The sequence below is a fragment of the Piliocolobus tephrosceles genome, chromosome 17 (genome assembly GCF_002776525.5).
Source record: "Piliocolobus tephrosceles isolate RC106 chromosome 17, ASM277652v3, whole genome shotgun sequence".
Classification (NCBI taxonomy): Eukaryota; Metazoa; Chordata; class Mammalia; order Primates; family Cercopithecidae; genus Piliocolobus; species Piliocolobus tephrosceles.
The window spans coordinates 54259249-54275686 of NC_045450.1; the positions used below are offsets into that span (position 1 = coordinate 54259249).

At 42.9% G+C, this 16438-nt stretch overlaps 1 protein-coding gene across 2 annotated transcripts in view; it reads right to left on the reverse strand.

The window, feature by feature from the left end:
• Nucleotides 1-14657, reverse strand: part of TERF2 (telomeric repeat binding factor 2) — a 32106-nt gene extending 17449 nt beyond the window's left edge. Inside the window, exons 1-4 of one of the 2 annotated variants that reach the window (XM_023210292.3) lie at nt 14242-14657; nt 14039-14134; nt 13243-13373; nt 960-1046 (exon numbers count right to left, since the gene is read on the reverse strand). In XM_023210292.3, the coding sequence (XP_023066060.1) occupies nt 960-1046; nt 13243-13373; nt 14039-14134; nt 14242-14620 (693 nt within the window). In that variant the 5' untranslated portion in view covers nt 14621-14657. The remainder of the gene's footprint in view (nt 1-959; nt 1047-13242; nt 13374-14038; nt 14135-14241) is intronic. The other variant, XM_023210291.1, reaches the window with a different exon arrangement.
• Between the last annotated feature and the right edge of the window lie 1781 nt (nt 14658-16438).

A 16438-nucleotide genomic window follows, 5' to 3' on the forward strand; every position in this document is an offset into this window, starting at 1 on the left:
GCCAACATGCTAAAATCCCGTCTCTATTAAAAACACAAAAAAATTAGCCCAGCATGAAGGCACACGCCTGTAACTCCAGCTACTCCAGAGGCTGAGGCAAGAGAACTGCTTGAACCTGGGAGATGGAAGTTGCAGTGAGCCAAGATTGAGCCACTGTACTCCAACCTGGGCAACAGAGCAAGACTCCATCAAAAAAAAAAAAAAAAAAGTATATAGAAGAAATGGTTGGGCATGATGATTCATGTAATCCCAGCACTTTGGGAGGCCGAGGTGGCTGGATCACTTGAGCTCAGGAGATCCAGACCAGCCTGGGCAACGTAAAGAGACGTTGTCTCTATAAAAAAATTTAAAAATTAGCCACGTGTGGTGGCATGCAGCTGTGAACCCAGCTACTGGGGAGGATGAGGTGGAAGAACTGCGTGAGCTCAGGAAGTTGAGGCTGCAGTGAACTATAATTGCACCACCGCACCCCAGCCTGAGCAACAGAGCGAGACTCTGCCTCAAAAAAATTTTTTTAAAAAATGAATAAAAAGGAAGAAGAAAAAATAAAAGCAGGGGACCAACAGAACTTTTGACACCAGGAAACAGGTGCTATGTCCTCACCAAAGAAGCTTCCTCACATCTGCAGGATCAACATTTAATGTAAATAAAGTTAGAAGCATTACAACATTTGTCAGCTCCATACCTGGTGCTGATCATTTAAATCAATGGTCTGTTATAAACCAGAGAGAAATGAGGCAAGTGAAGAATTTATGTAAATTTCTCTAATGAAAACTAAATTTTGAAAAGTCAATCTTATAGTGAGTTATCTTGGATATAAAAGATAGCTTGCTGCAGGTGTTACATGTTGAAAGGAGAATATTTAGGTAATATTCCTGACCAAGAACCCTTTCCTTGCTTCCCCCTAAAAAGCAATGAGATGAATGTAAGTCACAGGAGCAAAAATGTATCAAATTTACCTGAGTTGTGGGGTCCTTGGACATATGTTTTTTCAAAATTTTTGAAGCCTTTTCAAATTCTTTGTTTTTGATACAAATAATGACAGCCTAAAAAGGAGGGGAAAAACCTTTTTTTACTTTTGTAATGACAGGTGTAATCAGAATATCAAACATCAAAATAACTTTCTTTCACATTATATCAAATTCCTGTACTTAAAAACTAACAATTATTAAGCCAGGCACGGTGGCTCACACCTGTAATCCCAGCACTTTGGGAAGCCAAGGCGGGTGGATCATCTGAGGTCGGGAGTTCGAGACCAGCCTGACCAACATGGAGAAACCCCATCTCTACTGAAAATACAAAATTTTCTGGGTGTGGAGGCGCATGCCTGTAATCCCAGCTACTCGGGAGGCTGAAGCAGAATTGCCTGAACCCGGGAGGTGGAGGTTGCAGTGAGCCGAGATCACGCCACTGCACTCCAGCATGGGCAACAAGAGCAAAACTCCATCTCAAAAAAAAACAAAAAACTACCTAACAATTATTGTTCAAGTGTTGTGAACCACTGGAAGCTGTCTCTTTCTGCTTGTAAGGTAGTCGCTTTTCAACAATACAATGGCTTTTGTTACATGGCTGATAGAGCAAAATCTGATCCCCTGGATTACAGACCATTTAACCAATTTCAATAGGGACTCCTGAGGAAAGACGCAATGGACAGGAGTCATTCTAGGTCCCAGTAATTTCAGGTCCCCAGAACAATTGATTCTGTTCTTTTTGGATGCAAAAGCTTTAAAGCAAGGGGGGGATGAGGGAGGGAGGATATAGTGTAGGGGGAAAAAAAGGGATTTGCTGACTACAGAGTTCTGCTAGTTCCATTCTGGAAAGGCCTGAGGCCAGTTCTGTAGGAGAATGAAAGGACAACCCCTTAGTACCATAAACCCCAGCTGGCAACTTCCATTAAAGCACCTAGGGAACTACTGAAGCCAACAAACCCGGGTCATTCACAAGCAGCAAATAAAAAGGGCAAAGTTCCAGGTAAGATAAGGTGTCATCAGTCTCAGAGAGAAAGAGGAGTCCTTCCATAAAGAAACCTCAAGAGAATATACAGAGGAAAAATAACAGTGACTGAACATTTACAAGGAAGTTATAACATACATGAACATTTTTAAAAATTAGAAGAGCCAAGAAAAAATTGGGAGTATCTATAGTTATATGATAGAATAAAGCAGCTACCTCAAATCCTGTCTGAGAGAGACACAGATTCTTTAAAAAGACCACCATACAAAAAAAGGCAAGCTGGCTGGGTGTGGTAGCTTACAACTGTACAACTGGATTCCTACACTTTGGGAGGCCAAGGTGGGAGGATCACTTGAGCTCAGGAGTTTGAGACCAGCCTGGGGAACACAGGGAGACTCTGTCTCTCCCCCCAAAAAAACCACCTAGCCAGGCATGTTGGTGTGTGCCTGTGGTCCCAGCTACTCAGGAGGCTGAGGTAGGAGCATCACTTGGGTCTGGGAGAGCGGGGCTACAGTGAGCCGAGATTGCACCACTGCACTCCAGCCTGGGCAACAGAGAGAGACTCCGTCTCAAAAAACAACAACAAAAAAGCCCTAAGTATGTAGGACTTTTTTTTAAAGGATGTAGTCTTGAGCTTGCCTCCTTTCACACTGTATAATGCCTTTAAGGTCCATCCATGTTGGTGCGCTGTCAATAGTTCACTTTTTCTTGTTGTTGAGCAGTATTCCATTCCATGAATGTACTATAGTTTATACATTCATCCACTGAAGGACATTTGAGATGTCTGCAATTTATGGTTATTATAAATAGAGATGCTAAAACATTCATGTACAGGTTTTGATATGAATAGAACTTCTCATTTCTCTAAGGTAAATACCCAAGAATAGGATTGCATGGTCTTATGGAAAATGTGTTAATAAGAAATGGCCAAACTACTTTCTGGAGTAGCTGTATCATTTCGCATTCCCATCAGCAATGTATGAGAGTTCCAGTTGTTCCACATCCTCACTAGTGCTTTTTAAAACATAGGCTGAGTGTGGTGGCTCATGCCTATGATCTCAGCACTTTAAATGGCCAAGGTAGGAGGATCATTTGAGCCCAGGAGTTCAAGTCCAGCGTGGGCAACATAATGAGATCCCATCTCTATTTTAAAAACAACCAAAAAGTGTACATACTTATATACAACACGATGTTTTGAAATATGTAACTAGCACTTTTTAGAGTTAGTATTTTTTTATTGATTTTTCTTGAGATAGGGTCTATATCACCCAGGCTGAACTCAAACTCTTGGCCTCAAGCAATCCTCCCACCTCAGGTGCCCAAGTAGTAGGGATTACAGGCATGTGACACCAGGTCCCACTATCAGCATTTTTTAAAGTTCAGCCATTCTAATCAGTATTTGAATCTACTGTGGTTTTAATTTGTATTTCCTTAATGAGTAAATAATGTTGAACATCTTTTCACGTAACTTTTTTTTTGTCATCTATATTCTTTTTGGTGAGCCTTTTGCCCATTTAAAACTAGGGTTGTATAGGTTCATTTCTTTTGAGAGCTCTTTATATACTCTGGACACCAGTTCTTTGTCAGGTGTGATTTGTAAATATTTTCTCCCAACCTATAGGTTGCTTTTCCATTCTCTTGGCAGTGTTTTTCTCAGAGCAAAAGTTTAAAATTTTGATTAAGTCCTATATATCAATTTTTCTTCTTAGGAATGTTTTTAAATTCTTATCTAAGATTTTTTTGCCTAACTCCAGGACATAATGATTCCTTCATGTTTCCTCTAAGTTTTATGATTTCACATTTTACATTTAGATTATAATTTTGAGTTAATTTTTGTACAAGATCTGAGCTTACCGTCAAAGTTCATTTCTGCATATGGACATTCAATTGTTTCAACAACATTTGTTGAAAAGACTATCCCTTTCCCATTGAATAGCTTTCACATCTTTGTCAAAAATCAATTAGTCATATTTGTGTGAGTCTGTTTTTACATGCTCTCTTCTGTTCCACTAATCTCTATAGTCATAAGTACTGTAACTTTCTCATAATTCTTAAAATTGGGTAGTATGAGTTCAACTTTTCCTTTCAATATAACACTTTTTGGTTATTTTAATTACTTTGCCTTTCCATACAAATTTTAGAATCAGTCATTCTGCATCTATAGAAAATCATGCTGAGGCCAGACAGGGTGGCTCAAATCTGTAATCACAGCACTTTGGAAGGCTGAGGTAGGAACATCACTTGAGCCCAGGTGTTCAAGACCAGACTGCGCAACATGGGAACATAGGGAGACTCCATCTTTACCAAAAACAAAAAAAATTAGCAAGGCAAAGTGGCACATGCCTGTGGTCCCAGTTACTCTAGAGGGTAAAGTAGGAAGAGCACCTGAGCCCAGGAGGTGAAGGCTGCAGTGAGCCATGATCATGCCACGGCATTCCAGCCCGGGTGACAGAGTGAGACCTTGTCTTATTTAAAAAAAAAAAAAAAAAAAAAAAAAAAAAAAAAAAAAACACACACACACACACACAGAGAGACAAAGAAAAGAAAGAAAATCCTAGCCGGGTGCAGTGGCTCACATGTATAATCCCAGCAAGCACTTTGGGAGGCCGAGGCAGGTGGATCATGAGGTCAGGAGATCAAGACCATCCTAGCTAACACGGTGAAATCCTGTCTCTACTAAAAATACAAAAAAAAAAAAAAGTTAGCCAGGCACGGTGGCAGGCGCCTGTAGTCCCAGCTACTCAGGTGGCTGAGGCAGAAGGATGGTGTGAACCCAGGAGGTGGAGCTTACAGTGAGCCAAGATCGCGCCACTGCACTCCAGCCTGGGCGACAGTGCAGGGCTCCGTCTCGAAAAGAAAAGAAAAGAAAAGAAAATCCTGCTAGGCTGGGTGTGATGGCTCATGCCTGTAATCCCAGCACTTTGGGAGGCTGAGGCGGGCGGATCGCCTGAGGTTGGGAGTTTGAGACCAGACTGGCCAACATGGTGAAACCCCATCTCTACTAAAAACACACAAGAATTAGCCAGGTGTCATGGGACGCACCTGTAAACCCAGCTCCTCAGGAGGCTGAAGCATGAGAATCGCTTGAACCTAGGAGATGGAGGTTGCCGTGAGCTGAGATTGTGCCACTGCACTCCAGCGTGGGCAACAGAGCAAGACTCCATCTCAAAAAAAAAAAAAGAAAAGAAAATCCTGCTGAGATTGTGACTAGAATTGTATTAACTCTATAGATCAATGGGAGATAAGTGACATCTTAATTCATGTCTTCCAATCCGTGAACATGGTATGTCTTTTCATTCAGTCTTAATTTCTTTTTTTTTCTTTTTTGAGATGAAGTCTTCCTCTGTCACCACCCTGGAGTGCACTGGCGCAATCTCAGCTCACTGCAACCTCCACCTCCCGGGTTTAAGCGATTCTCCTACCTCAGCCTTCCAAGTAGCTGGGATTACAGGCGCACACCACCACACCCAGCTAATTTTTGTATTTCTAATAGAGACAGGGTTTCACTGTGTTGGCCAGGATGGTCTCAATCTCTTGACCTCATGATCTGCCCACCTCAGCCTCCCAAAGTGCTGGGATTACAGGTGTGAGCCACCATGCCTGGCCTTACTTTCATCAGCATTTTACATGTTTCCACATACAGTTCCTTCACATTTTGCTAGACTTACATGTATTTATTTTTCCTTCTGTTTTGGAGCCATTGTAAATGGCAATGTTTTGGTAACTTCATTTTGAATTGATCAATGCTAGTATATGGAAATATGACTGACTTTTCCTTTCTTACTTTAAAATGCTGTTTTTATGTGATGTTATGACTGATTTTCGGGTTGGTCTTGCTAAACTTACAGGATTTTTTTTTTTTTTTTTTTTTGTATACTTCATGGGATCTCTACATAGTCCTGCCATCTGCAAAAAGAAATAATTTTATTATTTCCTCTCCATTCTGTATGCTTTTTCGTCCTTGCCTTATTGCACTGGTTAGGTCTTTCAGTATGATGTTGAATACAAGTGGTGACCACTCCAATTGTTACCATTAAGAACATCAGCTGTGGGCTTTTTGTAGACACCTTTCATCAGGTTGAGGAAGTTCCCTTCATTCCTAGTTTGCTAAGTGTTTTTATCATGAACTAATGTTGAATTTTGTTAATTTCAGCATCAATTTATACGATCATACGGTTTCTCTCTTAATATGGTGGACTACACTGATTGATTTTCAAATATAGTGAAGCAGCCTTGCATTCCTGGACTTTGGTTTTCCCCACTCTGTCACACACTAACTGCATCTGCATCCAGGGCCAAGCAGCAGGACAGACAATGGAAGAAGGCTATGGAATTTGTTCCATGTTCTGGGAATCACAGCCCCTTTGGTGAGAAAAAGAGTTCTCCTCCCTCAGTTTTAGGTGCCTTCCCTGTTGCCACTGTCATTGCTAGGCAGCTGCTGCCACCAGGATAGTACTGCCTGGGGGCCAGGGCAAGAAAGAAGGGAAAAAAGAGAAAAAATTGGGATTTCTTTCACCATCTCTGACCCTTAAGAGATCCTTCCTTACCCCTCAGACCAGAAAGAGAAAGCTTCTCTTGGTGCTCTTTCCGTTCACATCTGGAGAGAATTTCCAGGTTTCAGATTGCCTTTGAGGCTGGGCTGGGTGATACCAGAGAAGGAAAAAATGGTAAACTATTCATCACTGGTTTGGTGGAACTTCAAATTCTGGTCTCCTTCCCCATATGCCTATTTCCAGATAGAATCCTCAGATAGCTACTCCATGCATTCTGTCCAAGACTTATAATTACATTAAGAGGGAGAGACAGAAGAGAGTATGTTTACTCTATGTTCCCCAGAATTGGAACACATATCCTTCTATATTTAATGTGTGAAACAAGAAAGGAAATATGAATGCTTTCAAATTGAAATGCAGAAGTCTGCTTCAAAGGTTGTGCTATGAGCTTATCTTTTAAAACTATTTATTAGTTTCCTGTGGGGGAAAAAATTTAAAAAGATGAATCACTGCTTTTTCACCTGGCAATTCTCAGAAATAAGTATAGCTTCAGGCCGGGCGCGGGGGCTCACGCCTGTAATCCCAGCACTTTGGGAGGCCAAGGCGGGGGGATCACGAGGTCAGGAGATCGAGACCATCCTGGTTAACACGGTGAAACCCTGTCTCTACCAAAAATACAAAAAAATTAGCCGGGTGTGGTGGCGGGCACTTGTAGTCCCAGCTACTCGGGAGGCTGAGGCAGGAGAATGGCGTGAATCCCGGAGACAGAGCTTGCAGTGAGCTAAGATTATACCACTGCACTCCAGCCTGGGCAAAAGAGCAAGACTCTGTCTCAAAAAAAAAAAAAAAAAAAAAGATTAAGTATAGTTTCTTCTCTTACGTATTTGTTAAGGTTTTTAAGGAATAAGCAAGATCAGTGGTCTCTGGGTAAATTAAATAAAAGATTTTCAAAATAGGTGAGGTAGGTTTATGTTGGGAAGAAATACAGAAAGCACATATATTAACAGAGGAAGAGAAGACGACCAAAACTCAAAGAACTGAAGAATAAAGATGCAAAAAGAAGCAAGGCTGTTCTGGGAAGTAGCAATGTTTAAAAAGCCTCAACAAATATTTTTGTTTCAAAAATTAAAGTTCTAAAAGAGTGTATCTGATATACAAGCACCCCAAATGCAGTAAGGCCCTCAAAGAACATCAAGCTGCTGTTGTCAAAGGTGCAGGGGAGAATATTGCACAGTAAAAAGCAACAAGTAAATGCTTCATGGACATGCTATATGTGTTGCTATCCCTTGTTCTCCAAAGAAACCTAATTGATCAATCTCTCCTTTAGTTATGAAGAGAAAACAAATATAGTCTTGATATAATTAACAGCTTGCAAAAGCAGGTCTCAAATTTTTGGTCTCAGGATTCTTTTATGTTCCTCTTAAAATGTTAATGCAGACCTTCAAAGAGCTTTCTGTTTATGTAGGTTATATTAGTTGATATTCACTGTATTAGAAACATAAAACAGAAAATTTTAAATATTTATTAATTCATTAAAAAATAACAATAACTCATTACAGGGTAACATAAATGACATCTTTATGAAAAATTACGGCATTTACTAAGATAAAAGTTTAATGAGAAGAGTAGCATTGTTTTTCATTTTGAAAATCTCTTTAATATCTGGTTTAATATAGAAGATAGCTAGATTCTCATAACTGCTTCTGTACTCAATCTGTTGTGATGTGTTGTTTCGGTAGAGGGTTTTTTTTTTTTTTGAGACAGAGTTTTGCTCTGTCGCCCAGGCTGGAGTGTAGTGGTGTGATCTCAGCTCACTGCAGCCTCCCCACCTCCTGGGTTCAAGCAATTTTCATGCCTCAGCCTCCCGAGAGGCTGGGATTACAGACTCGTGCCACCACACCTGGCTAATTTTTGTATTTTTAGTAGTGACAGGGTTCACCATATTGGCCAGTCTGGCCTCAAACTTCTGACATCAAGTAATCCACCCATCTTAGCCTCCTAAACTGCTGAGATTACAGGCGTGAGCCACCATGCCCCACCCGTGGTAAAGGCATTTTTAAAAATCTGGCTTTATACACATATGAAGTTGAAAATGGAGGAGTACTTTAATAGCTTTTTCAGAAAACAGTGGCTACTCTTGTTTGATTCTACACAAAACCGTAGTAAGTAAACTTTTCTTAATCTGTCACATTAAAATTCATCAGTCAGCCGGGTGTGGTGGCTCACTCCTGTAATCCCAGCACTTTGGGAGGCCAAGGTGGGTAGATCATGAGGTCAGGAGTTCAAGACCAGCCTGGCCAAGATGGTGAAAACCCATCTCTACTAAAAATACAAAACTTAGCCAGGTGTGGTGGTGGGCGCCTGTAATCCCAGCTACTCGGGAGGCTGAGGTGGAGAACTGCTTGAATCTAGGAGGCAGAGCTTGCAGTGAGCCAAGATCGTGCCACTGTACTCCAGTCTGGGTGACAGAGAGAGACGCCGTCTCAAAACAAAAAAAATAAAAAATAAAAAATAAATTCATCAGTCTATCTTGTAGTTTAAATAGATCTTTCATCTATGAATGATTTTGTAATAGCATGCATTGGTCATCTGGAAAATACCGGTTCACTGAGTTACGAAGATCTTCAAATGTTGGCACATTCATTAATTTTTTTTTTTTCTGAGATGAAGTCTCACTGTCGCCCAGGCTGGAGTGCAGTGACACGATCTTGGCTCATGGCAACCTCCCACTCCCGGGTTCAAGCAATTCTCCTGTCTCAGTCTCCCGAGTAGCTGGGATTACAGGTGCCTATCACCATGCCTGGCTAATTTTTTTTGTATTTTTACTAGAGATGAGGTTTCACCATGTTGGCCAGTCTGGTCTCAAACTCCTGACCTCAGGTGATCTACCCACCTTGGCCTCCCAAAGTGCTGGGATTACAGGCATGAGCCACCATGCCCAGTCTAAAAATATTTTTTAAATGTCAGTTGTTAATATTGCCAATCTTCAGAAAAGACTAAGTATTGGGAAGCTATCAAGCACACAAATACAAGTTTTCCAAAATTCTATTTTTCACTTGAAAGCTTAAACTTTATCATTGGCAACAAATACTGTCACTTGTTTTATGTGATAGGTTTGCTTTACTCATTCTCAAGAAAATGACTGCCAAATACCCAAGTGTGAACAACTATAATTTGTCAGTTGTTCTTTCAGGTAAAATAGTATTCCATAAAAAAAGCAGCTAGTTCAGCATGCAACTCTAATAACAACACAAGTACTTTTCCTGGTAACCATCATGTTTTGGTATGTGGCAGAAACATTTTAGGCATACTTCCTCTTTTTTTTTTTTTTTTGACAGGGTCTTCACTCTGTTGTCCAGGCTCGAGTACAGTGGTGTGATATCAGCTTACTGCAACCTCCATCTCCTGGGCTCAGGCGATCCTTCTGCCTCAGCTTCCCAAGTAGCTGGCACCACAGGTGCACACCACCACACCTGGCTAATTTTTTGTAATTTTGTAGAGACAGGGTTTCACTGTGTTACCCAGGCTGGTCTGGAACTCCTAGGCTCAAGCAATCCGCTCACATCAACCTCCCAAAGTGCTGGGATTACAGGTATAAGCTACTGCACCTGGCCCATACTTTCTACTTCATCACACAAAATACTGAAAAGATGTTTACTCATGGCTCCAGCGTTAATAAAATTAATCCAGTTTTTGCCGCTTTACCACAGACATTCTTTCTGTTTAAAAAAATTTTTTTTTAATGGGAGTTCTGGGCTTTTAAACAACTATGACTAACACTTTGTGCTTTTTGTTTTTTGTGTTTTTTGAGACAGTCTCACTCTGTTGCCCAGGCTGGACTGCAATGGCGTGATCTCAGATCACTGCAAGCTCCGCCTCCCAGGTTCACGCCATTCTCCTGCCTCGGCCTCCAGAATAGCTGGGACTACAGGCGCCCGCCACCACGTCCAGCTAATTTTTTGTATTTTTAGTAGAGACGGGGTTTCACCACGTTAGCCAGGATGGTCTCGATCTCCTAACCTCGTGATCCACCCGCCTCCGCCTCCCAAAGCACTGGGATTATAGGCTTGAGCCACCGCACCCGGCCAACTGTAACTAACATTCTTAATTAAAATCGGTGGTTTTTAAAAAATTATGGCAGTGAAGAATAAAATGACTACTAGTACAATTACTACCATCTTGATCATGCTAAGTAATCACCCATTTTACTCATCCTTGCTTTTTGCACCATCGATGCAAATGCCAATGAACTGAAAAAGTCAAATAATGTTTTGGTTCTGTTTATGAACACAGTTTTGACCTCATGGCCTCTCTGAAAGGGTCCTGGAGACCTCCAGAGATCCCTAGACCACGCACTGAGAGTTCTAACTTAACAAATAACTTCCTTGATACACTTTGCGAAAGATTCAATATACTTTTAAATAAATTGTTTTGGCACTTTACAAAGCTTAAATGCATCAATAAGGCTCACTGAACCTAGGCGTCTGTGGAATTTTCCCGAGGAGGAGGACGACCACTAACAGGTTCTGTGACTCTAAATGAGAAACTTATACAAAGTAAATTGAAGAGGTGGATGACATAATATCATTTAACAACTAGGAGATCAAGGTAATTGTGTTTGCCAACCTCAAAGGCAGCCCCCAATGTGCCTCACCTCTTGCGGAGTCCCATTCACACACACTATCAGAGTGAGTCTAGTCTGTATGACCAAGAGCATATGGCAGAAGAGATAATGTGTCACTTCCAAGATGAGACTATACAAGAATGAGGCTTCACCCTTGGGGTCTTGCTCTCTTGCATGATTTGCTCTAGGAAAAGAAAGCTGCCATGTTGCAAGCAGCCCCATCTGTGGAGAGGCCAGGAGCTGAAGTGTCTAGCCAACAGCCAGTAAGAAAGTGAGTCTTGTTAACAACCATGTGAGTATGGAAGCAGTTGAGTCTTGAAATGACTGCAAACCTAGCTGACAGCTTGACTGTAACCTCATGAGAAACCCTGAGCCAGAACCACTCAGTTAAACCACTAACAGACTCCTGATCCTCAGAAATTGAAAGATAATATTAACTGTTTTGAGCTGCTTAGTCTTGGAGTAATTTGTTACACCCCAGTAACAATAAGCATAAGATCTAGTACCCGGTGGAGATTGGAAAAGCAGAACAGAGTCAACGTAAGAAAATGGCTGACTACTTTAAGAGAGCTTAGATTTTTCTAATAGATTTTTCCTAATAAACCAACCAAATAAGGAGATCTATGAGTGTAAATAATAATAATAAAAAATATGCAGCTGAAAGATGAAAGCCCACAAAGACTCTTCCAGAAGAGGGGTCAGATGGCAAATCTACAGCCTTTGAGTCTAAAGGAGTTGCTACAGGTTGAGCATCCTAAATCTGAAAATCCAAAATCTGAAATGCTCCAATGAGCATTTCCTTTGAGCACCATGTTGGCACTCAAAAAGTTTCAGATTTGAGGGCATTTGGATTTCAGATTTTTGGATTTGGGATGCTCAACCTAAATTTAATGCAAATATTCCAAAATCTGAAAAAAATCTGAAATCCAAAATGCTTCTGGTCCCAAGCATTTTGGATGAGGGATACTCAATCTGTACTTAATAGAAGTGAAATGAATTACTCTGAACAGGTATCCATTCAAAAGATCCTTAACCATCCTGAAAGCTGGCATGAATTTCTCCTCCCTTGATAATGTCTTTTCTGGCATATGCCCCCCAAACCCAAACCTGAATTTCCTATACCAAAAATGTATTCTTGGAATTATTCTTCTTTGGAAATGACTAATATCTAAGCATTTTTTATAAGAAATGCTTATAAAAGTAGTATCTGCCCAAGGTCCTTAACTGAATAAATAAAACTATGTGCACCTCATGCACATCAGTTGTTTTTCAATAGGATACCCAAGTACTTTGTACACAGCCAAGAGACAGAAAGTCTTCCTTGCTAAGCAAGGTTTTCTCTTCCTCCCCCACCCCCATCTTTGGGATTCCATCCTTTTAGGGGTGCTCTTTTCTTAACCATTTCCCTATTTTCTACCACCAGGGCAATGCTTAGCTGATGTTTTCCATCTTCACCTCTGCATCTGCTTCCACACCCCCCAGCCTTGGTTTTGGGGGAAGAAAAATCTTTTTCTGACTGGTTCCCACAGCCACTTCTATGTTTTAAATTAAAGTAAGTTCTACCATTTGAAGCTACCTGAGCCACAACACAGTGACAATCCCAAATTCCTAGACACTCCATTAGCTTTTTCCTTGAATTCAAGAACACTGCCTGTGCCAACCTTCTATCATTCTTCTACCATTACTATTTTGCTAGCTGGCTCATTATCTCAGCACCTCTGATTCTAATCTTTCTGTTCAAAAGGGAAGTTCTCTAAGCCCCTCTTTCTGCAGACAGAAAGAACTCAAAGTCAGTACCACATTTTCCAAGGCCCCAGCTTATCTCCTTGGTTTATTATACACAAGGGTGACCAAACCCCAGGCCAGAGTTACTTAAGGCCCTTGCAGAGTGCTCCCGAATGGTGCAATAACCTCCAAAATGTCAGTGCTTCAATGCCAAAGCCACAAGGAAGACCACCCAAATCACAAAAGCTGCGCACCTGCCATTACTTCCCAAGCCTGGCTGGGAAAGGGGTCACCTGAAGAGATAACGTCTGTGTGTGTGCTTTCTTGCTTGCTCAATCTCTCCCCATTCCTGTTTTCCTCTACCTCACACAGGAAAGAGTAAGTGCTGTATCCTCAAAGACCCCTGATTTTTGGTCAAAGAAAAAAGAAATAAAAATAGAGCCTTACAGCCTCCTTGACCAGTTTTCTACTGGATTCGACCACTGCTTCTGTCAGTGTAAATTCCGTTTTAATCATCTCCAGCACATTGATAGCTGATTCCAGTGGTGTGAGCTCAGCCTCCATATCAAAGGAACAGTCTAGGACAAAGCACAGTTTCCATTTTAAGCTCTTTTCTAAGAGCAAAAAAGTTATGTCCAAAAATTATATATACTTATGGAACTGGAGCATGCAAATATGGTAAGATTTGCATTTAATTTTTTGACACATTTGCTACAGGTTGACATACACGATAAGGGTCCAAATTCAAATCAATGAATTTAACGTGACCATTTTTTAACACCCGTCAAGACAGGCAAAAAAAATTACTTTTAAATACATGCATTTACCTCTCAAATTCAGAATACACCCATCCTCCTCAGATACGAGTGGCAAGAAACTGACAACAGTTAAATAGCTTTCAAGTTAAATTCAGAGGGGAAAAATGTACTTCTACTCTGAAAAACACTCTACCATGGGGGAAAAAAGATGTCCACATAAACATAACTCACTTTAGATATGAGCAAAGTTGGGGTGAGCAATTAACAGGTGGGAGAAGATTAAAAAAAAAAAAACACAGAAAAGCAGCCAAGACAACCTTAACCGGAGAAAACTAGAGCCAGAAAACAGACCCATCGTAGAATGGAAAAGACCACTCTGATGGAAACTATCGCACTTTAACCTGGAATCCTTCAGTTCCAGATATAAGTTTGAAAACAAAACGCTACGCAAGTAAGCCCAGAGAAGAACACAAAAATAGCCATACCTAAATTTTCCCCTTCTTCAATGCGCGACAGACACTGCATAACCCGCAGCAATCGGGACACGGTGTGCTCCTTCCCCAAGGGCCTGACGAGCAAAGCTGGCAAAGAAGACATCGTTGGCTGGGCGACCCCTAGTCCCGACCCTCGGGGCCCCCCGACCCCCTTCCCCGGCGCTCCAACCCCCTTCCCCCGGCCCGGCCCTCACCCTGCATGATGTCCCGGATCTGTCTGAAGTCCCCGTACCGGCTACCCCGAAAGGCCCGCAGCGCCTCGTGGAAGTAGAACTTGAGCACCCAGCGATTGACTGCCTCTTCCAGCCGTGCCTCCCCCGCGCCGCGCTCCGCCGGGCCCCCCAGCCCCGGCTCGTGGCGCCCCCGCCGGGCCCGCCCGCTACTGCGGGACGCCCGCCTGCCAGCTGCCCGCCCGCTGCCGTCGCTGCTCCCGCCTCCTCCCGCCATCGCGTCCGATCGCCGCGCGCCCTCCCCGCCCTCCCGGCCGGGCCGCTTCCTCGGCTGTGACGCCGCCGGGTCACGCACGACGCCCGGGCCGGAAGCGGGGCCCGCCGTCCCGGCTCCCGCGGCCATGATAGGAACAGCGTTCCGAGCCGCCCGCGGGCTTCTGGGAGGGAAAGGACCGGAGGGCCCGGCCCCCTTCTCAGACGCCGTAGTTCCCGATGTGCCGGCCGCAATGCCTCCTGGGGCTTGAAGTCCACGCCGCCCAGGCCCGTGAACCCGGCGGGGTTTGCAGTCAACTTGGCTCCGAATTTACAGAAAACAGCTACTATGCTAGGGACGAGGAACAGAGTATTAGAGACTGAAAAACAGGCCGGGCTCAGTGGCTCACGCCTGTAATCCCAGCACTTTGGGAGGCTGAAGCGGGTGGATCACCTGAGATCGGGAGTTCGAGACCAACCTGACCAACATGGAGAAACCCCATCTTTACTGAAAATACAAAATTAGCCGGCGTGGTGGCGCATGCCTGTAATCCGAGCTACTCGGGAGGCTGAGGCAGGAGAATCGCTTGAACCCAGGAGGCGGAGGTTGCGGTGAGCCGAGATCGCGCCATTGCACTCCAGCCTGGGCAACAAGAGCGAAACTCCATCTCAAAAAAAAGAAAAGAAAACAAACAAACAAACAAACATGTGCAACTTATTAAACACTTTGAAAATTGTGGAAAAGAGCATACACAGAGGAAAGTCTTTAAACAAATTTGCATTTTAACAAATACTATAATTATAAAGCAAAGACCAGTGTGATACCAAGAAATAGAATGCACCTGGCAACCCAGAAACCTCTAGACATATACTCTTTGTAATCACAAAAATAACACATTTTGTTGTAGAACAATTAGAAAAATAAGCAAAAGGACCACCCATAGTCCCATAGAGGGTCTGAGTCACTTTCAGGTATGTCTGATACTCTTGGAATTCACCAACGGGCACTTGACCAAATGGAGAACCTCCAGCACAGACTTTAGTTCAGGATGGTGGTTGTGGGTGCCTCTTCCTGAGAGGCCCAGTAACTGGTCTAGCTTCAAAGGTTGTCCTACCAGCCCCACTAGTCTGGAACCAGCAAAGATCCAGTTTGGGGCCACTCAAAGACAACTCAGAAGGGTAGATGGCCATGTCCTTGAGGATGTGAATCCCATGCTGAACCTTTGAATTAATTATATCAGGACCATAATATGTATAGTATCCTGGAAAGCCAAAAGTTCCATGAGGTCCACGTTCCAGGATGAGAGAAGAGGCCTCTAGGTCTGACTGATCTTTGGTGATCATGGCTGCTTTTCCATTCCAGCCTGCTTGCCTTAACCAGGAGCCAAATTACCTGCCTTTATTTTAATTTTTTTGAGACAGTTTCACTCTGTAATGCAGGTTGGAGTGCAGTGGCACAATCATGCTCACTGCAGCCTTGAACTCCTGGGCTCAAGTGATCCTCCTGCCTCAGCCTCCCAAGTAGCTAAGATTACCAGCATGTGCCACCATGCCTGGGTAATTTGAAATTTTTTTTGTAGAGTTAGGGGTCTTGCCGTGTTGCCCAGGCTGATCTCAAACTTCTGGCCTCAAGCACTCCTCCCACCTTGGTTTCCTAAAATGCTGGGGACTTCAGGGTTGAGCTACTGTGCCTGGTGCCAAATCACTTGCCTTTCAATTCTAACTTCTTTTTTTTTTCTGAGACAGTCTTGTTCTGTTGCCCAGGCTGGAGTGAAGTGGCACGATCATGGCTCACTGCAACCTCTGCCTCCCGGGTTCAAGTGATTCTCCTGCCTCAGCCTCCCGAGTAGCTGGGATTACAGACGTGTGCCACCACACCTGGCTAATTTTTGTATTTTTAGTAGAAACGGGGTTTCACCACATTGGCCAGGCTGGTCTCGAACTCCTGGCTTTAAGTGATCCGCCCACT